Below are 23,731 nucleotides of genomic sequence, written 5' to 3' on the forward strand. Positions count from 1 at the left end.
CTGGGGACTGGCGCCTTCGACGACGGTGAGGCGACTCGGGGGTGGCAGGGGTTGTCGAGTCTAGATGCAGCAGGGCACCTCCCATGGTCGTGAACGGACGACCTGCGGAGTCTCCGTTGTTCCTCGGCTTGAGTCCATCGCTCCTGGTACCTCGGGCGTCCTCCATGCCATTTCCTCAGCAGGTGTCGTCCAGGTTACTCCGTCCGCGCTCGAAACAACAAGCCTGCCATGAACAGCCACGAGCAAAACCGTCGACGCCCCGATTAGTCAAAACAGCGTCTGTGTATTTCCAATATCTAGCGGCCAAGCTGCTGCCTGCTATCGTCACGGGTGGGTCTACTCCCCCTGCTACTGTACCTGGAACCTACCGACGGCAGCTTTCGTGACGACGCGGCTTGCAAACACTTCGCCTTTGTTTTTGTGTATTTCTAGGAGCTGCTCGACTGCGCCGGCTCGCCTCAACGCGCACGAATTCGCATCCGCCCAGCTCGCCGTGCGACGCTGGAGACGACCGACGCTCCATCGATCGCCCTTTTCGTTTCTTGGTTTGGCTGTTCACGCAGCCCAGCACGATTGCTGTCAAGGCCGGCAGTCACTCTCCTGCCCCGCTCCCGGCCGCTTACACCTCCGAGTCGATCAGGATCCACTTGATACGGCGGAAACACTTACGCACGATCTCCTCCAGCTCGCCGTAGCGTCCGCTGTACATGAGCAGGTTGTGCATCAGGCGGAGGCGGTCACCCACGCGACGCAGGCGCTTCTTGATCTGGTTCAGCTGCGACGTGCCAAGGCCCTGAGGGATCAGGTTCTCCACGACGGTGCGGAAGACGTAGCCGTCGAGCGGGTCGGTCAAGGCCACCCGCAGGCGCAGCTCCTCCGGCGCGTTCTCGCCCAGCTCGTTCAGCTTGGCCTCGTACGTCTGCAGCATGGCCGATATCTTCTCCCAAGCCTCCTCCTGGCCAGGGAGCGGGGCAAGCTCGGATCCGTGCGCGTACTCCGGGTGGAACTTCTCGCGGCCAACAACGCGCAGCAGCATGTTGAACAGCGCAAGCTGCAGCGCGATGTTGTCACCGGGCTTGTGGTGGAACTCCTTCAGCAGCGCCTCCAGGATCCAGAAGATACCCAGCGCCTCCGACGGGTCGTCGCGGCACTCCCACACGAGCTTGGCGACCGACACGTCCACCGCGAGGCTGTACTCCGGCTTGGTCAAGCCGAAGTGCGTCATCCACTCGACCGACTTGGTCAAGTACGATTCCTGCTTCTTCGGGGACGACGGCGTGGCCTCCTGGAGCATGTAGTCGTGCAGCGGGTGCGCCACAATGCGCTGCATGATGTCGCCCGTCACGTTGTTCGAGAGCAGCTTTTGCAGGGCGATCGTCGGGTACATCGACTTGCGGCCCGTGACGTCCGGCAGCAGACCGCGCATCAAGAACTGGATGCGCGACCACGAGAGGCCAGCGAACAGGATGTTACCCTGCCTGTCCAGACCACGACGACCGGCGCGACCAGCCATCTGCTGCACCATCAGCGAGGTCAGGACGTCGTTCGGTGTGTCCTCGCAGAAGCAGCACGTGCGGAACGGCATGTTGACACCGTAGGCCAGCGAGTCGTCCGAAAAGACAACCGCGAGACGACCAGCCTGGGCAAGGGCCTGCACAATACGCAGATAGGCCGCGGGCAGGTTCTGGTTGTAGATAGCAATACCGCGGCGAAGCGAGCGCACCAGCGCGTGTCCGTCATCCGAATCCTCTGAAAGCTCACGACGGAGCTGCCACTTGATCTCCTTGAACTCCGTGGCAGTGAGGCGCGAGCCAGCAGGGGTGAGGACGAAGTCCGGGTGCGGGGCGTAAATGTCCGGAGGCGGCTTCTCCTCGAATGCCTGGGCCTCGCGGTCGTCCTCCTCCTTGCCCTTGGCCTTCACCTTGTCCGCGCGCTTCTTCATGGTCGCCTGGTTTTTCTCCCACTCGGCGTACTCAAGCTGCACCTTCTCGCGGAAGTTCGGGTACTTGGCCGTCTCGGCGGCCTCAATGGACGCAAGGAGCTGGTTGAAGAGCTGGCGACACCGGACGGAGTCGAGCTGGAATGCAATGGCAGGAACAAGGTTCTTGGCGCAAAGCTGGTTCACGAGCGCATACACGTCCACCGAGCTGGTGGGGTTGATGTCGCGCGGGTCGTGCAGCTCCACCGTGATGTCCTGCAGACTAGCCGGAGGCGCGAAGAAGTCGAGCAGAGTCTGGGTGATCTTCGGTTCCTTGGACGCCAGTTCTTCCAGGCGCTTCTTGATCTTGTCCTCGTACTTCTTGGACTCCATCAGCGTGATACGGTGAGTGCGCTTGCCCAGGTCTACGACGAACTCCTCATCGTCGTCATCGTCCTTCTTGGACTTTTTGTCCTTCTTGGACTTCTTCTCCTTCTTGCCCTTCTTGTCCTTCTTGCTCGAAGCGGCGGGGGCTGCAGCGTCGCCCTCGGTCTCGTCCTCCAGCTCGAAGAACTTGTGCGGGTCCACGTCTTCAATCAGCTCCTTCGGGTAGAACTTCTCCATGGCCTGCCACAAGGCGAACGCATCACGAGGGGTGAACGCCAGATCACCTGCGTCGAAACCGATCGTGGTCAGGTAGTCCAGCGTCACACCGGCACACGGGTGCAGGTAGACCATCTCCTTCTTGTTGGCGCTCTCCTCCTTGGCCTCCTCCTCGAACCAAATGATACGCTGCAGGTTAATGAAACGGCCCTTGTACTCCAGCAGATGCACGTCGCGCGCCAGGTGCGACTCCCACCAGCTCTTGAGCTTCTGGGCGTTGCCGATGGTGGCGGACAGAGCCAAGAAGGGGCACGTCACAGCCTTGATGATGCGCTCCAGGGCGTCGCCCTCGGGTCCGTTCAGGTCGTGGACCTCGTCGTACACGGCGTACTGGAAGTCGTAGCCGATCTCAACGAGCGTCGACTCAACGGCGCGCGGCGTACCGACAGCGATGCGGAAACCAGGCGGCAGGAAGACCGTTCCTTCCGTGATGAGCGCCACGGATCCCTTGACCATGGCCTGGAAGAGCGCGGCAACCTGCCACGCCAGCGGGTCCGTGGGGACGATGAACAGCACCTTGCCACCGACGACCGACACGTACGAGGACAGCACCGTCTTGCCGGAACTCGTGGGCGCGCACACGATGACCGAGTGGTTCTGGTCGATGTGGCCCAGCACCGTGCGCTGCCAGTCGTCGAGGATGAACTTGTTCATGTGGTGCATGTTGAGCGGCGGCAGGCGGTCCGACATCTCCGTGAGCTGCCACTCGATCAGGTCCTTGCCGGATAGGTAATCGTTGACCGTCTTGACGTACTTGCGGTACTTCTTGTGCACGGCGTTGAGCTCGGCCTGCAGCTTGGCGTCCTCCTCCTCGTCCATCTTGCGCTGCTTCTCGTGCTTCTTGCGGCCGTCGGGGCCCAGTGCCGAGCGCTCGGGCATGAGCTTGGTGCGCTGGATCTCCCAGAGCGTGTCCACGGCGTCCGTGAACTCCTTCTTCTTGCAGCAGTCGCGCAGGATCTCGTACAGCTGCTTGAGGCGGCCCGTGGGCGTCACCATCTTCATGTCCAGCAGGTTCTTGGACTTCTTGACGTTGGCCAGCTTCTCCTCGTCCACCTTGCTCTGCTTCTGGGCCTTGTCCTTGGCCAGCTGCATGCGGATCAGGTCCGCCTTCTTGAGCTTGCCACTGCCACCGGCGCCGCCCTTCTTGTCCTCCTTGGCGCCCTTCTTGTCCTTGGCCGCCTGGGCCTGGGCCTGAGTCTGAGTCTGGGCCTGCGCCGCCGCGGCGGCCTCCTCCTCCTGCTCCTCCGGCCACAGGTTGCGCGGGTTGAAGGGGTTCGTGGGCGCCAGGTCGCGCAGGATCACGGGCATGCGGTCGGGCCAGACCTTCTGCCAGTTGACGTCGTACATGTCCGACTTCTTGTCCCCCATGGCTGTCTAGGTGTCTCGAGCTCTAAGCGCCACTTGGTGTTGCCTTGTTGCTGCCTGCGGGACTGCGCAGGGTTGCGGAGGGAACTGAGGCGGTCGTTTCGTGTTCGCACCAACCGTTCGAGGGGCCCGGCCCCATCCCCCACATACAAACCGCAAGTCGACACATGTCGCAGTAGTATCTTCAGGTGGCCCACACGAAGTAGCTGCCACACTGTATTCATTAAGAACCTTCATATATCGGTAGACTACTATCATGCATAGCTGAGATGCTCAAATACGAATCAATAATAACTTTCAGTTTAGTTGTAACTATTCAATTGCATACGTCCTGAATAGCCGAATACAGGCGTGACCACGGAACACACTCGGCGTCGTGTTTCGCACACCACGCAACAATTGGCCGGGCCGAGACGAGTATTCACTTGCGGATTATCAGCCGACGCTCGCAATGGTGAGGGACGCCGCCTTTTGCTGCCGCTCGGCCTATCTGTGTATGGTCCTAAGGGTGTAGCTGGCTAACGTTATGCTTCTGTGACGGCAGAACCGTCTCCGATCGCTGCGCAGCTCCACGCCGCTGGCGCTGGCCGCGGCGGGCGCCTTGGGTGTGCTGAGCGGCGGCCTGACGTCGCAGTCGGCGCTGGCGGACGCGGGCCCCGCGGTGTCCAAGGGCAAGAAGGGCGAGTGGTACCCGAACACGACCACCAAGCACTGGCACTTCTACAAGGGCAAGATGAACCCCAGCGCCGCCAAGTCCATGAAGCTCTTCAAGGTCGCGGACACGCCCATCGCCGACGAGATCGCCAACTACCTGGGCGTCGAGCTCAACAACATGGAGGTCAAGAACTTCAACGACGGAGAGACCAGCATCGTCGTCAAGGAGAACGTGCGCGGCAAGCGCGTCTACATCGTGAGCTCCACCACCACGGTGGACCGGTGAGTCGTTGGTCGAGCTGCTGACAGCTAAGATCGTGGGGGCGAGGAGGCTGACGCTATTCTATCTACTGTGCCAGGTTGATGGAGCTGCTGCTGTCCATCTCGGCCATGCGCCGTGCTTCGGCCAAGAGCATTACGGCTGTAATCCCGTTCTACGGCTACGCACGCATGGATCTGATGCACAAGGGGCGCGAGCCGATTGCTGCCGCGGTACGACAACAGAATTGGCGCACAGCCCCGGATATGCATGAAATGTCGAGTACTGATGAATTTGCTATGTCTAATTTTGTAGGACATTGCTCGTATGCTGGAGACGATGGGCGTGGACCACGTCGTGTCCGTGGACCTTCATAGTGCGCAGATCGAAGGCTTCTTCAAGCCGCAGATCCCGGTACGGCGGCGTTCGTTTTACTATGAACGTTTTTGTGCCCGCATATTTACCTCAATTTTTTTGTCGTCTTGAGTAGGTCGACAACCTCCAGGCCTTCCCTGTCGGCGCTGTGTATTTCTCGGAGCAGCAGGGCCTCGATGACCCGATTGTTGTGGCGCCACACTCGGCCGCTGTGAACCGTGCCGCCATGTTCCGTGATACGCTGTCGCGTACGATTGACGAGTTCGTTCCGCTGGCGTTTGTGATCCGCAAGCACCAGCTTGACGAAGACCAGCCTGGTGAGCTGGTCGGCGACGTGAAGGGCAAGGACTGCATCGTCGTGGATACTTTGGTGGACACTGGCTCCACTCTGGTCAAGACCGCTAAGGTGCTGAAGGCTAACGGCGCCAAGACCGTGTCTGCCTTTGCTGTGCACGCCCGCTACTCTGCTCACGTACGTCGGAATACTGTTGGGTGTGTTACGATCTCGGTGCGTTGACGACTGACGTGTTACGAATCCCCTCCAGGCCATGCAAACGCTGCAGAACTGCAAGGAGCTGGACAAGCTGGTGACCACCAACACGATCCCCGTGCACATGAACTCGGACGAGGTCTCGCCCAAGATCGTGACGCTGTCGGTGGCCCCGTTCATCGCCGAGGTCATTTCGTGCATCCACATGAAGAGCTCCATCATCCAGGTGTCCAAGACCAAGTCGCAGTAGCAGCCGGACAGAGTACTTTGATCAGAGTCTTCTATTGGTCAAAACTAGTTTTCTCCAATGAACGTCCATTACAGTTCGATTTGTGTCCCATTTACACATCCCATTTCGCAACACGCGACTGAAAGCCAAGCAGAGCTCTCGACTGCACCGCTGGCGCCATGATGGCCGAGGACAAGAAGCCGCAGGAAGAGCTGGAGTTCATCAGCGTCGAGCCAGAGGCGCGGCCGACCAGCGCCCCAGCGGCGAAAGACACGAGCGCCAAGGCGGCTGCCAGCCCCAAAGCCAGCGACAAAGAGGCTCTGTACGTGGCAGCAGGAGAGAGGGTTCGACCTTTGTGATGATGTCTCTGACTAGATTCCTGTGCACTGAGCAGCCTCACGTCCATGCGGAAGGTGGTGACGGGCGCCAAGCACCCGGTGGCGGCATTCTTCCACCTGTTCTTCAAGGTACGAGGCCGCCTCAAGCGAGGAGAGGAGAGAAGTCCTATCGACTGGCTAGTTCACCTGTACTAATGTTATGTTGCTACTGTTGTAGGGTCTGGCGCTGCTCCTGTATATGTTCGGCAGCATCTTCATCAGCAACTTTGTGTTCATCTTCGTGGTGTGCATTCTCCTGTTGGCCTTCGACTTCTGGACGGTCAAGGTTCGTGCATGCATGCCTGTCAACTTTAGATACGGATCGTTCGCCGTGCGTCTGTTGACTGACTTCTATTGCTGCTGTGCTTCCGTTGCTTCGCTGCAGAATGTGACGGGGCGACTGCTCGTGGGCCTGCGCTGGTGGAACAAGATCAACGAGGACGGAACGAGCGAGTGGGTCTTCGAGTCGCACGAGGACATGACGGAGATCGACCCGCTGGACTCGCGCGTCTTCTGGACGGGGCTGTACGGCGCGCCGGCAGTCTGGGTCATGCTGCTTATCATCGCCGTCCTCAAGTTCAACGTCGAGTGGGCGCTGATCGTGGTGGTCGCGGTGGCGCTGAGCGGCGCCAACATCATCGGCTACACGAGGTGCAAGAAGGACGCCAAGCAAAAGATGCAGTCGCTGATGTCCCAGGGAGCCCTGGGCGCCTTCAGCTCGTCAGCTGGCTCGTCGATCATGTCGACGATTGGCGGTTTGGCCCTTGGTGGAGGTCTCGGCGGCGCTCTTGGTGGTGGAGCGACACAGAAGCCCACCAAAACCGAAGTTGTCGTCTAAATTGCATTGTACCACTGGTGTTGTTGCCATGTCAGCGAAGAAGGGAGACGCCATGTTTTGCGTCACTAACATCAACATGGCGGAATGAGCAATAGTCAATAGCGTTTCGTATGTGTATTCTCCCGGGAACACGAAAGATGAAAAGAGAAATCCTAGAGAGGCCAACAGCGGGCTCTCCTCGTCAGGACGAACCATACTTGCTACCGTTTCAAGCCAAACAGCCCTCAACTGCTGCCAGCCGCAATCAGATCCTTCATCTGCTCGTTCAACTGCGTGTAGAACTTGTGGTACTCGAAGATATCACCCTTGCCACGACGCACCTCCACCAAGTGGAGGCTGTCTGCGAGCATGAAGATCTGGATCACAACGCCGACGGCGCCCTTGGGTGTCTGCAACACCGCCTTCACCTTGGACGAGTTCTCCACGTTGATCTCGCAGTGGAGACTCTCCAAGTGGCCCGTCAGGCGAGTCATGATGCTCGCCGCCGGGATGGTTGACGTGAACTGCGTCGACCGTTTCACTCGCTTCTCGTCATTGCTCTGGAACATGCGGTTCAGAGCCATGCCGCCGCACATGTTGATGAGGTCGAATGCGTTCATCACCTTCAGACCGCCGTCCGGCTTCTCCTTCTTGCCCGAGTTAATCTCGTCCTGGTGCTCCAGGATAGCTGCGTCCAGATCGGCCTGGCTCGGCTTAATAGTCATGTGGTCAACGGGGCTCGGAACCGGAGCAGCCGCCAACTCCGCGCTAATCGTGCCCGGTCCAGCGGCCGGGGCCACCTGCTCGTCCGAGCCGTTAGCGTTCACAAACCACTCGTCGCGCAGGATCTCCTTGATGGTAATACGCGTCTCCGGATCAGGCACCAGAATGCGGTTCAGCAGCGCCTTAACGCGCGGAGTGAACCAGCTTGGGTACGAGAACTCGGCCTTCTGGATCTTGCGGAACAGCGCCGACATGGTCGGTTCATCGAACGGCAGGAATCCAGCCAGCAGCACATACAGGATAACGCCCATGGACCACACATCAGCAGCGCGGCCGTCGTAGCCCTTGTCGGCCAGGACTTCAGGAGCCACGTAGTTGGGCGTGCCGCACGTCGTGTGCAGCAGTGAAGCGCGAGAGCTCTCGGGGCCGTCCGGGCCGCCGCCCTCGTACAGCGCCGAGAGACCGAAGTCTGAGATCTTCAGGTCTCCATTCTCGTCCAGCAGCAAGTTCTCTGCGTCGTGCAAACGTCGGAATAATCAGCCGTAAGCCCGCACAGAACAGTCAAAGCCTTGCAATACGCACCCGGCTTCAGGTCGCGATGGCAGACGCCGTTCTCGTGGCAGTACTGCACGCCGTCCACGAGCTGGCGGAAGTAGAAGCGCGCCGTATCCTCGCTGAACCTGCTCGTTTTCAACAACAAAAAGATCACCAAATGAGTCAGCCAAGTGAATCCTGCACCATCTCGTGCACCGACCGCCAAAACCCATGCTTGAACCACGTGCCTTCCTTCGCTCACGATCTTGTCGAACAGCTCGCCGCCCGTGATGAGCTCCAGCACGATGAAAATCTTGGTGCGACTCGCCAGCACCTCCTTGAGCACCACCACGTGCCGGTGGCGCACCATCTTCATGATGGAGATCTCCTTCTTGATCTGGGCGCCCATGTTCTGCTTCTGGATCTTCTCCTTGTCCAGCACCTTGATGGCCACGCGCTCGTCCGTCTCCGTGTTCACCGCATACTTGACTCTGCGCGCCGCAACAGGTTCGTCAGCGCCACGGTCTCTATATATTGATACTCAATTCCAGAGGGTCTCGACTCACTTTCCGAAGGTTCCTTCACCCAGCGTCTTGCCGATCTCGTACTTCCCTGGGGACCGCAGCAGCAGCAGCAGTAAGCATCAGACCCCAAGCCACGCGGACAGATAAGAGAGATGCGTCCTCACGCAGCAGCGACAGCCCACGTACCGACTTTCTTGACCATTGTGGACCGCAGTCAACGCGATATCCGCGGTCTTCTCCCCTTTGGCGTTTGCGGAGCTTTTCGCCGGGATTTTCGTTTCGTGGTGTGTGCCACACAGGTTTACGCGCCCATATCCACGCTAAGTACGAATCGTCCATCACTCTGCATTTCCGCACTCGAGTACGCAAGCGCATCATCTTGATGGAGGACGCACCGCCCACGCTCGAAGAGGCCGCCCCTGCGCTGCCGCTGATCCCCGTGACGATCCTGTCGGGCTTCCTGGGCGCGGGCAAGACGACGCTGCTCAAGTTCATCCTGCAGGCGCAGCACGGCAAGCGCATCGCCGTGATCGAGAACGAGTTCGGCGACGAGATCGGCGTCGAGAGCCTCGTGGCCAAGGACGGCGCGGGCGACGACGCGCAGGTCATGGACGGCTTCTACGAGCTGAGCAACGGCTGCGTGTGCTGCTCCGTGCGCAGCGACCTGGTGAACACGCTGGAGAAGCTGCTGGAGCGCCGCGACCGCTTCGACTACATCCTCGTGGAGACCACGGGCATGGCGGACCCGGGCAAGGTGGCCAGCATCTTCTGGGTGGACGACGAGCTGGAGGGCCGCATCTTCCTGGACGGCATCGTCACGCTCGTGGACGCGCCGCGGCTCGACTTCCACCTCGACCACCCGGACACGCAGCGCGAGGCGGCGGCCCAGCTGGCCTACGCCGACAGGATTCTGCTCAACAAGGGCGACCTGGTGCAGGACAAGGACAGGAGGCGCGAGATCGAGCAGAGGGTCAGTCAGGTCAACGGCGTGGCTAGCGTGCACTGGACGGAGCGCTCGCGCGTTGACTTGGACGACATCCTGAACATTAAGAGCTTCACGACAAGCAGGGCGGAGCAGGTGGAGAAGGAGCTGCACTCGCTGCTCTATGCTGGAGAGGAGCACGACCACGAGAAGTGCAACGACGAGCACCACGACCATACTACGCACACCGGCGGCATGCAGACGACGTGCGTGAGGATTCGCGACGGCCCGCTCGACCACGACAAGCTCGAGAGGTGGCTCGGAGAGCTCCTGTGGGAGCAAGAAGATGATGAAATCAAGGATGCTGCAGCGAAGCACCAGAAGCTCTTCCGCGTGAAGGGCGTCGTGGCAGTATCTGGTGAACCCAATAAGTTCATCCTGCAGGCGGTGCACGAACTGTTTGAGGTGTATGCGTCGGAAGAACGCTGGACGGAAGACGAGCTTAGTGTCATGGAAGGTCGCGTCACGCAGGTGGTATTCATCGGCCTCCACTTGCGTAAGAACGAGTTGGAGGCAGGGCTGCGCAGTTGTGTCGTTGACGACAATTAGAAGCTGGTAGGAAGATGAAAGTTGCACGGTTGTATTGTATGTTTTTCTCCATCAATATGCATGCTGCCGTTGCTTTGTATGGTTAGAGGTAAGGTATCTTGTTGCTGCTTGGCCTGCTGCTATCTGACTTCTCCGTCATTGACAAGTTGCTGCGGTAGGTGGTGGTCATAGTTGCGAGGTCGGCAGTCATGACAGGTAGCGTCTCCTGGAACTGCGTCGCTGTGTGCAAATTTTTCGTGTCCAGCATCCCGCGAGTGGCAATGAGACGAATCAGTTTCTCGAACACTTTCACGCACGAGGATGGCGTCGAGATCGTCACCAACCCAACTTCCTGTCCAGGTTTGAAGCAGGAAAATGTCCACGGCTCGTTAACCGGCTCATCGCTCTCGCTATCTGCAGCTTTAAACGCAAGCGCTTCATCGAGCCACTGCTTTCGTCGTGCATCCAGGATCCGGAACAGCTCCACGCCCCAGTCGTTCTCGGCTCTAGTTGTGTCCTCTTTGGTTGATGTTACATGCATCGACCGCGTGCGTTTGCACAACTCTCGGTAGCCTTCAACAGCGATGCTGAGCGCGGTCTGAAAAATTGGTCGCGAAAGAATCACGTTCAAAAGCGACTCAGAGCTCAGCGACAGCAAGTCGCACGCACACACCGTCTTGACGGTGCACACACCGACTGAATACCCGAGCAGGCCGTGCTCTCCGAAGAAGTCACCTTTCTTGTAGTGGTTCTGATCGGAACGAATGGCGAGTTCCGGGCGGTCTGCGCTGCTGGTGGCGATCAAGTGGCCTTTGACGACGAAGTACATTTCGTTCGAGACTCGCCCTTCCACGAGCACGCACTCGTCTCGAGGGTAGCCCTCGTACTTGAGATGCTGGGCAATCGAACGCGTTAGTGCTTCCACGTCGCGGTCGTGTGGATGAGCAGTGGCAAACGGACGGAACACGCTGTTGACAAAGGCACGCAGTGGCAAATTGGCGATGTGCAGGATCGACTCCGTTCGAATTACTTGTGGGATCTCGTCAAATATCGCCTGGTAGTTCACTCCTCGGTGCGAGCTCCACAACGACGACAAAAACGCATGGCAACGGGCACGCAGCTTCCCTGTAATGTGCCAACGCTCCAAGTACAGCTCCACTGCGATGTGGTTCTTTCGGAACTCCACTTCGTTGCTGATGTACGAGATGTAGAGGTTTGCCATCTCCCCGATCATGAACGCCATCGTCACGAGCCCGACAAAGTCCACGAAAAGGGTGAACAAGTAGTCAGCGTGGTCGCTAGGCTCGAAGACTTTTCCTTTTTTGATGAAGGCGGTGGAAGCGAAGAACAACCCGCGGAGGAAACGAAGCATGAGCAAATCCATTGACGTCTCCGTCCAGGAAATATTCATGGCGCTGCGTGGTGGAGCCCAGTTGTCCCAGTCAGTCTCACTTTCAGCCGAGTCGCACGTAACTGATGCTAGAGAGAAGTAGGCGCACGCACACCAGTGCATCAGCACGAAGAACAAGACCCAGAGCGTCCAGAAGCGGTTCTTCTCGTACGCCACACTGCGCCGGTTGATTTCTTTCATGTAGTGCGGGAAGTTGAACAGCTTCAGACATCGGTTCATGCACAGCAGCGGCGACTGATAAAAGTCCGACAAAAAGTGGTCGATCGGGATGGCTGCGAGAACGTCAATCCACAGACGCTCCTTATGGTACGCATCGCGCTGCTTGCTTTCGTACAGATCCATCGACTCGAGGCCGTCCTTGAGGTTCCAGTGCACCCAGATATCCCACCCAAACAGAACTTCGCACGTCAACTCAATGACTCGTTCGGCGATTGGCAACGGACCCAGGCGCTCGAGTGCATCAAACGAGTTGCGGTACGGAACGATGAGCGCCATGTAGATCGTGCTGGCGGCGATAATCTTGAGCCACTGGATGTGGAACGCGCTCTGGGCATCTGTGCACTGCAGCAGCATGTCGACCCATAGCACCGACTTCTTCCGTGAAGCCATCTGCAAGACTGTCGTGTCGGTTGATGCAGAGTGCTGGGCCTTGTACGACGAGAAGAAGGAGCCTGCGCGCTTCATTGCCGATATTCCAATTGTTTTCGTGCTCGCGCCACGCGGTCGTAGCGGCCCGGAGGTTGTTCGCTCCGAGAAGCTACCAACGGAACTCCTCATGGATCTGTTGCGATCATTATTGGCTGGGCCCATGTTTGCGGTGTCGCCAAGAACGTCTACATGGTTCGGCATGTTTTTCGTCGTATTCGCCGCGATATCGAGCTGCTCCTCCATGTAGAGGTTTCTCAGAAGCTGCTGCTCTTGCTGGATGTTGACAATCTTGAGTACCCTGCGCTTCCAATCCGGGTATCGTTCAAATACCAGCTCAAGCGACCGTCGCGAAAGTTTATACAGCACACACGAAGTCTTCGACCGAGCGTGGGCACTGCGAGGTTTACTCGTGAAGAGCGCAACCTCGCCGAAGTAACTACCAGACGTGAGTTCGTTTACCTTTTTCAACTGGCTTTTGGCCTGCAGCTTGGACGGATCCAGGGTGGGGAAGACAGTGCGAAACGATGATCGAGATGGAGAACCCAGTGAAAACAATTTTATATCGTTCGACTGGCGGCGCTGTAGTGTTTCGAGCGGCACCAAGACCTCCACGATCCCTGTGAACACGAAAAACATGTCGCTCCCTTCTTCACCCATCCGGAAGACGTATTGATCTTTCACAGTAAGAGCCTGAACGAACTGAGCGACGAGCATCCGCGTCACAGATCCCTCCATACCGGCAAGAAAACCAACTTTCACGATCATAGGCTGGAGATGAACTAGGCGGATTTCAGTGAGAAGCGACGGTGGCAAACAGCGCTCCAAGAGGTACTCCTGCGTGATGGTATGGTATCGCTGGAAGAAGAAGTATGTCTTGAGCTGCTCTTCTATCGCGAGTGGGAGGTCAAAGTGCCCGAGCAAGAGCCTCAGAGAGCTGAGCTTGGCGTTGAACTCGCGCGAGTCAGCATCCACGAGCTCGACTACATCCGAGATATTACCAATTACGAACGCAAACAGGAAGGCGCCGACAAGCAGCACTACCACAGTGAAGAAGCACTGCTCGACTGACGTCGGCAGTTCTCCAGAATTCGAGTGCGACATTATGCCGAACGACCAGAACAGCAGCGCCGAGTACTGTCTTCCTGGATCTGCTGACTTAAGAGATGACGACGGCATCCACGCATTCTGTGAGCTCGGATCCTTGAAATTAAACCAAATGCAGCCAAACAAATGAGACAGAACGAGCGAAACGATGACCAGCTTCAGCAGCCGCAACTGTACAGTGCGGTTGAGGTGCTTGCTCTCTAGTTTCGCAAATGTGGCGGGTGCACGAATTAGACGAAGCAACTTGTTGGCACTCAAGAATTCAAACCGATGCGTCGAGCCTAGCATCCAATTCACGATATAGAGTGGGAAAAGCCCCAGAGCAGCGCAATAACAGTGGTGCGAACGGAAGAAACGCTTTCGTATCGCCACGATGTCCATGATTTTGTTGCCGTACTCATAGTAGCCCAGTCGCGAGTGGAAGTAAAAGTCGAGAGCGAAGAAAACCTCGAAGACCATCGCGACGATCTCCGAGCTGATCACTTCGCTAACCTCGACCCCCGCTGTAATGTCTCCGAGGACCTTCAGATACAAAGCGATTGTCAGAGAGAAGACCCAAAGTTCCCAAACTGCCGTGATGTTATCGTCCGGATCGAAGATGACATCGTCCAGGTCCAGGTACCGTAACACTTTCATCTCGAATGTCAGCGGTTTAGGCGCCGGCATCGGGCGCAAGGCCCCGCTACAAGACCGTTCCCGCGTGCTGTTGAAGTCATGCTGTGCACGGGCCAACTTGGCCCCTTCCAGACGCTTCTCCAAAGCTCGAAGCGCCATTGAAAATGTGGGGAAAACTTTGTGCATCCCATTCAAATTCTCCCTCGAGATGAAGATGAGGATGCAGCCACTGGCCGCTGTCACGCGCTCAGCGTAGCTCACGGACGTCTCGCTGAGATTTAGTGCGGCTGTGCCAATAAACCCTCCTTTCACCAGCGTTCGAGGCATGCCGCCATTGACAATGACGATGAGCTCGCCCTCGAGCAGGAAAAAGAGACCACTGGCGTAGTCCCCCTGTCGATAGATGATCTCGCCTTGGCCGTAGAGGATGAAGCGAATGTTGTCGATGAACACCTGCTCCAGTGCATCCAAACAAGGGCGTACGTCTGCCAGCAACGACAGCGTTCGTAGTGCTGGCTGGCACATACTACGCACTACTGGACGTTTGATAGCTTCGGGTAGTTCGCTCAACAGCTCGCTCGCAATGGCACCGCGGTGACAGGACCACCAGAACTCCAGAAACGACTTTGCTCGCTGGTGGACAGCAGCAGGTGCGGTTCGAGAGTTGATAAACTGCTGGACCCGCGTACGCGTCACCAGGAACTCCTTTTGTTCAAAGGCCGACGCGGTGATTCGCTTCTGGACGCTGTCAATCATCAACGCCAACGAGAGAAAGCCACATAACATCAAGACTAGCGTGACCGAGTACTGCAACGCAGATGAAGGCTCGACCGTCTTGCCCAATGTCGTAAGCATCGTGGCGCTGAAGTAGAGCGAGCGCATGTACTGCATACTCGCCACATCTCGCACATGGGCGTCCGTGAACGTCATGTTGGCTGAACCTCCTGCGTAGTACGGCACTCCATTGGGGTCGACGTATCGACGCAGCTCCAACTCGCTTGAAGGCAGCCACGGGATTTCAGATCCGCCGCTACTGCCATATCCTTCAACGTACGTGAGGCTGAAGTACAAACACGTCACAATGTGCAGTAGCAGCATGTAGGCGACCCCTGCAACCACAAGCCACCACGTGTTGCTGAGGCGGAAGGAGTTTTCCCATTCCCTCAAGTGGCCTCTGATGTGCCAGACCCGAAGCATTCGTGGAAGTCGTAGCAACGCTGGGTGAGTCCCCAATATCGGTGCCACACTAAGAGGTACCAGTAGGCGGTACGGTAGCAGGCAGAGTAAGTCAGGGATGAATGAACCACTCAAATAGTGCTTCGCTGTGAGCGACGTCAGCATGACCTTCTTGCGATTCACCGTGTAGGTCAAGTGGAAGTTCAGGTACATGTCGACCACCAGCAGGATGTCCAGCAAGGCAAACGTTGCGCTTACACTGCCCTGGGTACTAGGACGATCCAGTACGGGGAACGCCAGCAACAGCGGTGCGACGAACCAGTTGGCTGCCAAATGAAGCTGCAGCGCAATGAGCCAGTACTTCCGCCTCGCGGAGGTGTGGTCAATCACCCTGCGCAGGAGAAGACGCGACAGGATCTTCGACAACGCGTCAGCAGCCTGGAACTGCGATGCTCGTCGCCGCGCCAGGTTGTCGTAAAACCCCTGCATGCTGTCCCCATTGTTCCCACCACTCGGCAACTTCGCGTTGGAAGCGCGCTGGGGCCACCAGTTGATCCCCGACGAGATCCGACGAGCGTAAGCTGACTGGCTGCGTATCAATTTTCCGGTCGGGCTCTTCTTGATGATAACCTTGGGCGGCAGCTTAATTGGAGCGGGCTGGAAGTTTATGGCTCGCTTCTCGCTCATGGAGATGTTGCCTCCGTCGTACTCGGCGTGTCGTGAGGCTGAGACCACCCGTGTTGACTTGCTTCGCCGCAGACTAGCCATCGTCGCCCGCTTAGCTCGGTCTCGTAATGATCGCCGCTGTATCTTGACGGGTGACTGAGTCGATAGCTGATACAGCGTCGTGAGCATGAACTCTTCTGCCTCTTGTCCTTTTGCAGCTCTGGCATCTCTTTCGTTTACCATGTCGTCGATGGCAGACGCTATTTGAGCCGCATAGTCAGGATACCCTTCCAGCACTCGCTCCGTGTGGAAGCGTGACAGACGATAAAGCGTGCAGTACGACGTCGTCACGACTGCAGCGGAGCGCGGTCGCTTGGAGAAGACCGAGACCTCGCCGAAGAAACTCCCTTGGCGCAGCTCGCGCACCTTCACACCGTTGACCAGAATATGCAGCACCCCGGAGTTGACCACGTACATGTAATCTCCCTTGTCACCTGCTTCAAACAGTGTAACATGAGCTGGGAAGCTCGTCATCTCCAACAGACTCGTGAGCGCGACGATGAACTGCTGGTTGCAGCCGCGGAAGAGCGGAACTCGCCCCACCATGTCCTTGAGCAACTCCACCTGGATATCCTTTGTGATGGACGGGCACAGCAGCTTGACGACCTCCCGGTCGTTGGACTCGGCGTCCGTGTAGTGGCGCTTGAGATACTCAACCGCCTGCACCTGCAGTGACTCTGGAACGCGGTGAAACGTGAGGAGGTGGCGTAGTTGGTTGATGCGCGCCTGGGCCAGCACGGTCTGGTTGCTCTCCGACTTCGATAGCATGAACAGCGTCGCGCTGGCGTAGATGAAGAGCACAAACCCCAGCAACACCGCGGCCAGCGTGAACGCGAACTCCGTGTTGCAGCGTGGCAGAGCTCCCCCGAAGGACCCCGTGAGCAGTCCCACACTCCAGAACAACGCCCCAGCGTACTGAGTAGCCAAGGGCTCACTTTCCAACGCGGCTGGCGGTAGCCAGGGGTTTGAATCACGAGCATCGCCGCTCTTCCAGCCGAAAGCGAACCGACAGCACGCGACGAAGTGAGTCACGAACGCCGTGGCGACCAGCACTTTGAACAGCTTGAGAGTGCGGAAGTATTTCGCGTACACGTCGTCCAGGTTGGAGAAGTAGCCTGGTAAGCGCCAGACGCGTAGAACTTTGTGGAACTCGTACCATGCAGGCCAGTAGTAAGCTGCTTGCGCAGAAGCAGGAACCAGAGGCGCAGGCAGGATGATCGACAGCGGGACAATGGCCATGACGTCGAGCAAGAAGCCGAACGACGTAAGGTACTTGGCTCGCGCCTTGCGCTTGTCGCGGTGGATGTTGCCGGCCTCGTAAAACCCCGTGTTCAGCTTGACGTAGAAGTCTGCGAAGAAGAGCGCCTCCGCCACGTAGAAGGCCCTGAAGGCTGTCGTCGACGTGGGGAGAGCAAACTTGACAGCGAACGTCGAGGCGAAAGGCAGCAGAAACCCCTCGTACAGCAGGCAGCCAAACAGAACCTGGTGCCAGCTCTTGAGCAGTGCGGAGTGCGGGTCGAAGGCGTTGCGTAGCTCGCCGATATACCCGTAGAAGCTGGCACCACCGCTCCCTTCGCGTTGTAGCTGTAGCGAGTCACGGCGAGAGCGTTGGCGGCTTATGCGCCTAGCCACCATTGTGCGGAGCTGGCTGCTCTTGCCGGGGAGCGAGGGGTCTACTCCGAATGAACGGGCAGATCCCAATGCGGAGAACAGGGAAACCGCCAGATTCCTCTCGCTGATACCTGCAGCAGTACACCAATCAACACACGGACGGAGACACTACACACAGCGAGTTACAGGAACGGGAAGGTTCTGCATAATAGTCCACCCCAGTGTTGTGGTCATAACGACGGCGTCTGCTGTGCGGAGGCTGATCTCGACCGAGGAGGCGCAACGACGACGACCGAGATATCGTTCCCCCCACTCTGCACCTTTTTCTGCTGTTGCTGCTGCTTCTTCATCTGGAGCATGCGCTCGCGGATACTCGACTTGGCGTGGCCGGGCTTGGGAGCCTTGCGGATCTCCGAGGCCTTGAGCACATCCAGCTGCGCGGTGCCGCTGAGCTTCTCCTTGACCAGCGCGACGAATTCCTCGTTCTGTCACAAGAAAAGCCGACCACCGATCATCAGTTAACATGGACACTTCGATCATCAGTTAACACGGACACTTCAACCAAGTGCCAAAGCGCTACGTTACCCCGATGACCCGACGTGTGTGCTGGCAACTGCGACGCGTTGCTGCCTTGCACTCCACCACTTTGCAATTAAGGAAGGCCACCATTTCCTCGAAGAACGAGCTGCGCGTCTCCAGCACGAACGTGCGTAGGTGTTCGCGATCCATCCGAATGATGCACTTGGTCACGTACAGGCCCGCCTGCGAACGTCAGCACCACCAACGCGTCAGAGACAGCCAGCTCTCAGCAACGCCAACGAATGAACACCGCCACGTACCACGCTGACAATCTGCGCGTTCTTCTCCGTCGTACTGGTCGCCAGCAACGGCCGCAGGATCAGTTCGTCCGCGCCCGCTGCGAGCGCCGTGTCCAGCACGTCCCTGGCCAGGTCCTTCAGGAACTGCTTCTCGGAGCACGCGCGGTTCAGCAGCACGGGGACGACGTCGTCGAAGTGCGCGGCCGTCTCCTCCTTGAGTCCGAACACCAGGTCCTGCACGCACAGCAGCGCGTTCCTGGCCATGGCCGAGCGCAGACTCGACGCCGCCGGCAGCACCAGCGTCAGCAGCACGCCCTCCTCCCTGGCAACAACAAGAACAGCAGCAACAAATCAGTCAGGCTTCGCCCCGTCAGTACACACAGACACACACAGCTTACAGCAGCTGCCGGGCCAGGTCCTGGTGGTGCTGGGCGAAGCGGCGCAGCGAGTCCAGCGCCTCGAACTCGTGGCCCCAGGCCACGTCCGCGTCCTCCGCGGCCTGCGCCGGCTGCTGCTCCTGGCTCTTCTTGAGCTGCAGCAGCAGCTGGCGCAGCTTCTGGGCCTCAGCGGCGGCGTCTGCGCTCTCGAGCAGCTCGTCGCGCGTCTTGACCTCCACGAGGAACAACTCGCCCTCGGGGGCGCCGTCCAGCGGCTGCTCCTGCTGCTCCTGCTTCTCCTGCTCTCCAGCTGTGGGGGGCTCCTCCTGCTCCTCAACTGTTGGGCCCGAGGCGCGCCGCTTCTTGACGACGGGCGCCACACCAAGACACGGCGCCGCGTGCTGCTGGATGGTCTCCTCCCGGCGCTTGCGCGTCGGCGTCGGCGCCGGCGGCGGCGGGGACACGGGCGCCATCACGCAGCGCCGCAGAGCCGCGCGCAGCAGAGTCACCCACGTCGACAGCCTGGCCGGCGAGTCTCTCACACGCAGGCAGCGGTCCGACACACGCCCCCCAGCTAGTGGCGCGGGCGCAGGACGATGGAGGTGGAATGCTGACTCCTTTACGTCGTCGAGCCAACTTTTATGTCGGGCGTGTCAGTTGAGACTGTTTTTTGTTGGTCTGTACTTTCTGTCTGGGCGTGAGTTGTGTTCGCACTTCAACATGCTGCTAGACCAAAGCATTGCGATCCGACCGTACAGGATAGCCACGCCAAGCAATGCGTCGACCACAACGTACGCCGCATCGTACACAAGCGGCTAGATCCTAAAGCATGTTCGATTTTATGGCAGCGACCTGTCTTGAGACTCTCACCACAAGTGGAGAGTCTAAGGTGTGGTTTGGTACCGTTGTTTGATGTCGTGGCTCACTTTGATTGAGTGGCGCGGCATGTCAATCGCCGTCGCGCTGGTTGTCAGCGTGTCTTACCGGCAGTTCCACGCGCTCGGCGTCCACCGCTCATTTCTGAATCGGAGGTGAGTTATCGCTGTGTCGCTGGCCATGCTCCAGCTCTCAACGCCCGGGCTCGCGTCTGCCTTCTTCGAAGACGTGTCCGACGGCCGGCACTGAGATGCACGTGGGCTTCAACGCCTTCGACTCGTCGGCGTCGCCCGGGGCTTTCAACCAGACTCAGCAGCCGGAGATGCAGCCAGAGGCCGATACCAACGCCAACTCGAGTCTCACCGTCGGTAGCAAGGGCGGTGACGTGCATGGGCTTCCCCATTCAAGAGTGGTCTCCGGGTCTGCAGCATCCATCAACGCTCTGCGCCTACGTGCCGCTGCAGCGCGAGGGCCAGTGCTACGGGCTCTACTACCACCGATGGAGGTCTCTGTCCGTTCTTGTCGCGCGTTGCACGCCACGTCCCTTGTTCTCTCAACTCAAGTATCTCGCTCGCTGCCATGACGCTGGAGTCGCACCTGTTGGCGGCGGCGCTGGGCGCGCTCGTGCCGTCGTTCCTGCTGCTGCAGCAGCTCGAGAAGCAGTGGATCCGGGAGCTGCCTCCGCAGTGCAGCGGCGTGCTCGACAGCGTGCTGTGGCTGGCGCCCGACGCCGTCTTCCCGCACCTGGAGTGCCTCGGGGTCCCGGGCCGCGCGCTCTACGTGGACTTCTACGTGTTCGACCTGCTGCTCTTCCCGCTCATCTACTCGACGGCGCTGCTGGGGCTGCTGCGTCGGCTCTGGCCGCGTCGCCACTTGGTCTGGAGTCTGCCGCTGGTCGCGGCGCTCTGTGACGTGGCCGAGAACGTCTCGATCCTGCAGCTGCTGCGGCAGTTTCCAGAGCGCTGGCAGACGCTCGAGGGCGTCGTCAGCGTGCTCACGCGGAGCAAGTGGGTCGCCGTCTTCTCGGCGATCGCGTTCGTGCTGGTCGGCGCGCTCAAGTGGATGACGCAGAGGGGTGAAACCAAGCCGAAGGAGAAGCTCAATAGTGGCAAGAGACAGTGAAGCAGGTTGGGGAGGAGAGAGGACAGAGAGCAGAGGTTTGAGCAGGTTTGAGCAGGTTTGAGCAGGTATATCTGCCTATCCATATCAATGCGTTCCTTTGGCAAGTTGTCACCTTCATGAAACCCCTGCTGCACTATTTCCCAACAACCGCCATTGAGCCCCTCCGCTGCAGCATGAAGAAGCTGATCCCGGGCGGCATGGCGCCGAGTGCGCCGACGCCGTTCAGCCTGCAGGCCAAGCTGGACGCCGGTACCCCTCGCCAACTGGAAGTGCCGCTCCAGGCCGCGTACGACTCGCTGTGCCACGACCGCAAGATCATCGCCTCCGTGTGGCGCATTCCCGTGCCCGTGCTCTACTTCAGCGCCTTCGTGGGGATGCTGTTCGCGCACATTCCGGCCACCGTCATGTACGAGCAAGGGTACGCCGTGTCGTCCACGCTTGCGACGTCGGGCAGCGACGCGGTGACGGACGACTCGAGCATCAAGTTCTACAACATCGGCGACATCTCGGACGTCTTCGACTGGCTCACGGACTCCTTCGTGCCCGCCGTCTTCATCACGGAGGACTACAACGGCAAAGCGCTCTCCAAGGACCGCTGGGGGCGCGTCGCCATGTTTAACAAGGTGCTGGGCGCCGTCAACTTCCAGGTGACCCGCAAGGCGACCCACACGTGCGTGACGCAGCCCTTCCTGGCCAACCTGTACCCGTACTGCTACGACGCCACCAACACCACGACGGTGCAGAAGCTCATCAGCTTCGACACGAACGCGACCGAGGCCGCGGGTATGATCACCGCTCTGAAAATGGAAGGAGAATGGCTCGACTTCTCCACGGAAGAGCTGCTGATCACCATCGTCACGTACAATGGCGAGTTGCAGGGCTACGCAGTCACGGAGATGCAGCTCGCCTTCTCGGAGGGCGGCTTGGTCGAGGCGAGCTCGTCCACCACGCCGGCGCTGTCCAATCCGTATAGCGCCTCGATCTCCGTGGCCGCGGACATCGTCGTCTCGGTCTTCTTCTTGCTGGCCGTGGCGATTCAGCTACGTAAAATCTACCGCTACCGTCGAACGGGGATCCGCAACGTATTGTGCGGAGACGTCTGGACCGTCATTGAGCACGCGTCCACGTTGGTGGTGGTGGCGTTCTACTTCGTGTGGTTCTCCATCGTTCTCCTCATGTTTCAGAAGAACTTCCGGGACAACTTGGCGCAGCTAGTGGTGGGCGGGAAGAACTGGGCGTCCGACACTGAGGCGCGCGGGCGGCTCTACGCTGTGATCGCCATGCTCCAGCAAGTGGCGCAACTCACCGTCGCGCTGCGCTTGATCGCGACGCTCGCGGTTTTCCTGCTGAGTCTGCGGATTCTGAAGCGGTTCCGCTTCCACCCGCGCCTGAGCATCTTGACGCGCACGGTGGCGAACGCGCTGCACCAGTTCGGCGCCTTCTTCGTGGTGTTCATCGTCATCTTCGTGACGTTCGCCGTCTCGGGCACGATCCTCTTCGGGGACCGCGTGGAGGAGTTTTCGTCTATTCAGATCGCCATGGAGACGTGCATTAACATGCTCTTCGGCAACTTCGACTACGGAACGATCCAGGGACTCTACCCGCCCGTGTGCATGTTCTACTACTGGGGCTACATGATCGTCGTGAGCCTCGTGCTGCTGAACATGATGCTCGCCATTGTATTGGACGCGTACGCGGAAGTGAGCAGCGAGAGCTACAAGGCGTCCAACAATTTGTCGCTATATCGGATCGCGGATAACATGCTCTGGGACCTACTGTGTTGGCTGCACGACGTCATCAAGTGCCGAACCCGTCGAAACAAAAAAGAAGTGTCGGCAAAGACTGCTCCGCGTGTCAACCAGGCGGCAGCGAGGCGCGCTAACGTGGAGTTCGCGGAGCTCGGTCGAGTCGATGTTGTTTTCCGCGGACGAATTCGACCGGATCTGCTCGAGCACGGACTGAGTGCAATGCTGGAGCAAGCGGACGCATCTACTAGTCCAGACTCAAAGCCATCGAGTGCTCAGCCAACTACGGTCACACCTCGGATGTTGATGGAAATGTTCCCCTCAGCCAACGTGCAGGAGCATGAAGCTCGCGCTACACTGCAGCATATTCTCGATGGGTTTGATTCTCCAAGTTCGAGCGACGTAGGAGACACTCCGAACGTCGTGCAGCAGAAGCTTTCAACGGTGGCAACGGATACTGACGCCAACGTCCTGAGTGATGATGACGACAGTACCGCTGTAGTTCACCCAGTCCCAACACCACAAGCAGGACCAAACTCGGACGATGCTGCTGTACCCCTGAACCAAGACTTCACCAACGTTGCGGAGAGCACTGAAATTCAACGGATGGCTGCACAACTTGCTGCGCTCGAGCACAAACTTGATCTGCTGCTGCAGCGTTCGCTCTGACCGTCCGCCTGCCGGTCGATTGAATGCCATTCAACCTACCCATTTTATCCTCTGCGTTTAGTTCACGCCAATTCCATTTTAATCTTCATCGTCATCCTCTTCAGGCGCCGCATACTTCGCGCGCGCGTCCAGCAAGCTCTTGAACCGCGCGTACAGCCTCGAGATGCGCCTCTTCTCGGCGCGTTCGGGGTCGAAAAACAACGCGGACGCAGACTGAGGCGCGCTGTCATCCTTGTTCAGAGCTACCTGACTACCTCTGCGAGTTGCCAGCGTTGACATTCTTCGCTTTGGAGTCGGCTCCGCACTCACCGCCACTTTGTTCGACCCGGACGACGCTGAGGTCCCAGCTGTGGCGATCACCGACGCACGGAAGGCCGTTCGCTGCAGCACTTGGC

The 23,731-nt window shown here is 58.8% G+C and overlaps 9 protein-coding genes across 9 annotated transcripts; 5 read left to right on the plus strand and 4 right to left on the minus strand.

The window, feature by feature from the left end:
- Nucleotides 1–619: 619 nt before the first annotated feature.
- Nucleotides 620–3,949, minus strand: PHYSODRAFT_345391 (hypothetical protein; the record flags this gene model as incomplete). Its single annotated transcript, XM_009524531.1, has 1 exon — nucleotides 620–3,949. One exon carries the CDS (start codon nucleotides 3,947–3,949, stop codon nucleotides 620–622), a length of 3,330 nt encoding a protein of 1,109 aa, XP_009522826.1.
- A 754-nt stretch (nucleotides 3,950–4,703) lies between these two features.
- PHYSODRAFT_491610 (hypothetical protein) lies at nucleotides 4,704–5,974 on the plus strand (the record flags this gene model as incomplete). The annotated part of the gene is made up of 5 exons (XM_009524532.1): nucleotides 4,704–4,882; nucleotides 4,960–5,092; nucleotides 5,175–5,273; nucleotides 5,350–5,706; nucleotides 5,780–5,974. 5 exons carry the CDS (start codon nucleotides 4,704–4,706, stop codon nucleotides 5,972–5,974), a joined length of 963 nt encoding a protein of 320 aa, XP_009522827.1.
- Nucleotides 5,975–6,132: 158 nt separating this feature from the next.
- On the plus strand, nucleotides 6,133–7,168 carry PHYSODRAFT_497344 (hypothetical protein; the record flags this gene model as incomplete). Its single annotated transcript, XM_009524533.1, has 5 exons — nucleotides 6,133–6,180; nucleotides 6,271–6,275; nucleotides 6,348–6,420; nucleotides 6,509–6,616; nucleotides 6,716–7,168. The coding sequence occupies 5 exons, from the start codon at nucleotides 6,133–6,135 to the stop codon at nucleotides 7,166–7,168; spliced, it is 687 nt and encodes a 228-aa protein (XP_009522828.1).
- Nucleotides 7,169–7,392: 224 nt separating this feature from the next.
- Nucleotides 7,393–9,130, minus strand: PHYSODRAFT_350499 (hypothetical protein; the record flags this gene model as incomplete). The annotated part of the gene is made up of 5 exons (XM_009524534.1): nucleotides 7,393–8,381; nucleotides 8,453–8,550; nucleotides 8,653–8,895; nucleotides 8,971–9,016; nucleotides 9,115–9,130. The coding sequence occupies 5 exons, from the start codon at nucleotides 9,128–9,130 to the stop codon at nucleotides 7,393–7,395; spliced, it is 1,392 nt and encodes a 463-aa protein (XP_009522829.1).
- A 180-nt stretch (nucleotides 9,131–9,310) lies between these two features.
- Nucleotides 9,311–10,459, plus strand: PHYSODRAFT_246028 (hypothetical protein; the record flags this gene model as incomplete). Its single annotated transcript, XM_009524535.1, has 1 exon — nucleotides 9,311–10,459. The coding sequence occupies one exon, from the start codon at nucleotides 9,311–9,313 to the stop codon at nucleotides 10,457–10,459; it is 1,149 nt and encodes a 382-aa protein (XP_009522830.1).
- Nucleotides 10,460–10,541: 82 nt separating this feature from the next.
- PHYSODRAFT_494188 (hypothetical protein) lies at nucleotides 10,542–17,753 on the minus strand (the record flags this gene model as incomplete). The annotated part of the gene is made up of 5 exons (XM_009524536.1): nucleotides 10,542–12,596; nucleotides 12,687–15,151; nucleotides 15,251–15,882; nucleotides 15,940–17,267; nucleotides 17,316–17,753. 5 exons carry the CDS (start codon nucleotides 17,751–17,753, stop codon nucleotides 10,542–10,544), a joined length of 6,918 nt encoding a protein of 2,305 aa, XP_009522831.1.
- A 215-nt stretch (nucleotides 17,754–17,968) lies between these two features.
- PHYSODRAFT_391046 (hypothetical protein) lies at nucleotides 17,969–19,373 on the minus strand (the record flags this gene model as incomplete). Its single annotated transcript, XM_009524537.1, has 4 exons — nucleotides 17,969–18,214; nucleotides 18,315–18,491; nucleotides 18,569–18,869; nucleotides 18,946–19,373. Coding segments are annotated over 4 exons (1,152 nt in total), but the record flags the coding sequence as incomplete, so codon positions are not given.
- Nucleotides 19,374–20,379: 1,006 nt separating this feature from the next.
- Nucleotides 20,380–20,922, plus strand: PHYSODRAFT_350500 (hypothetical protein; the record flags this gene model as incomplete). The annotated part of the gene is made up of 1 exon (XM_009524538.1): nucleotides 20,380–20,922. The coding sequence occupies one exon, from the start codon at nucleotides 20,380–20,382 to the stop codon at nucleotides 20,920–20,922; it is 543 nt and encodes a 180-aa protein (XP_009522833.1).
- A 374-nt stretch (nucleotides 20,923–21,296) lies between these two features.
- Nucleotides 21,297–23,336, plus strand: PHYSODRAFT_494396 (hypothetical protein; the record flags this gene model as incomplete). Its single annotated transcript, XM_009524539.1, has 2 exons — nucleotides 21,297–23,058; nucleotides 23,170–23,336. 2 exons carry the CDS (start codon nucleotides 21,297–21,299, stop codon nucleotides 23,334–23,336), a joined length of 1,929 nt encoding a protein of 642 aa, XP_009522834.1.
- Between the last annotated feature and the right edge of the window lie 395 nt (nucleotides 23,337–23,731).

Source organism: Phytophthora sojae (genome assembly GCF_000149755.1).
Source record: "Phytophthora sojae unplaced genomic scaffold PHYSOscaffold_3, whole genome shotgun sequence".
Classification (NCBI taxonomy): domain Eukaryota; phylum Oomycota; class Peronosporomycetes; order Peronosporales; family Peronosporaceae; genus Phytophthora; species Phytophthora sojae.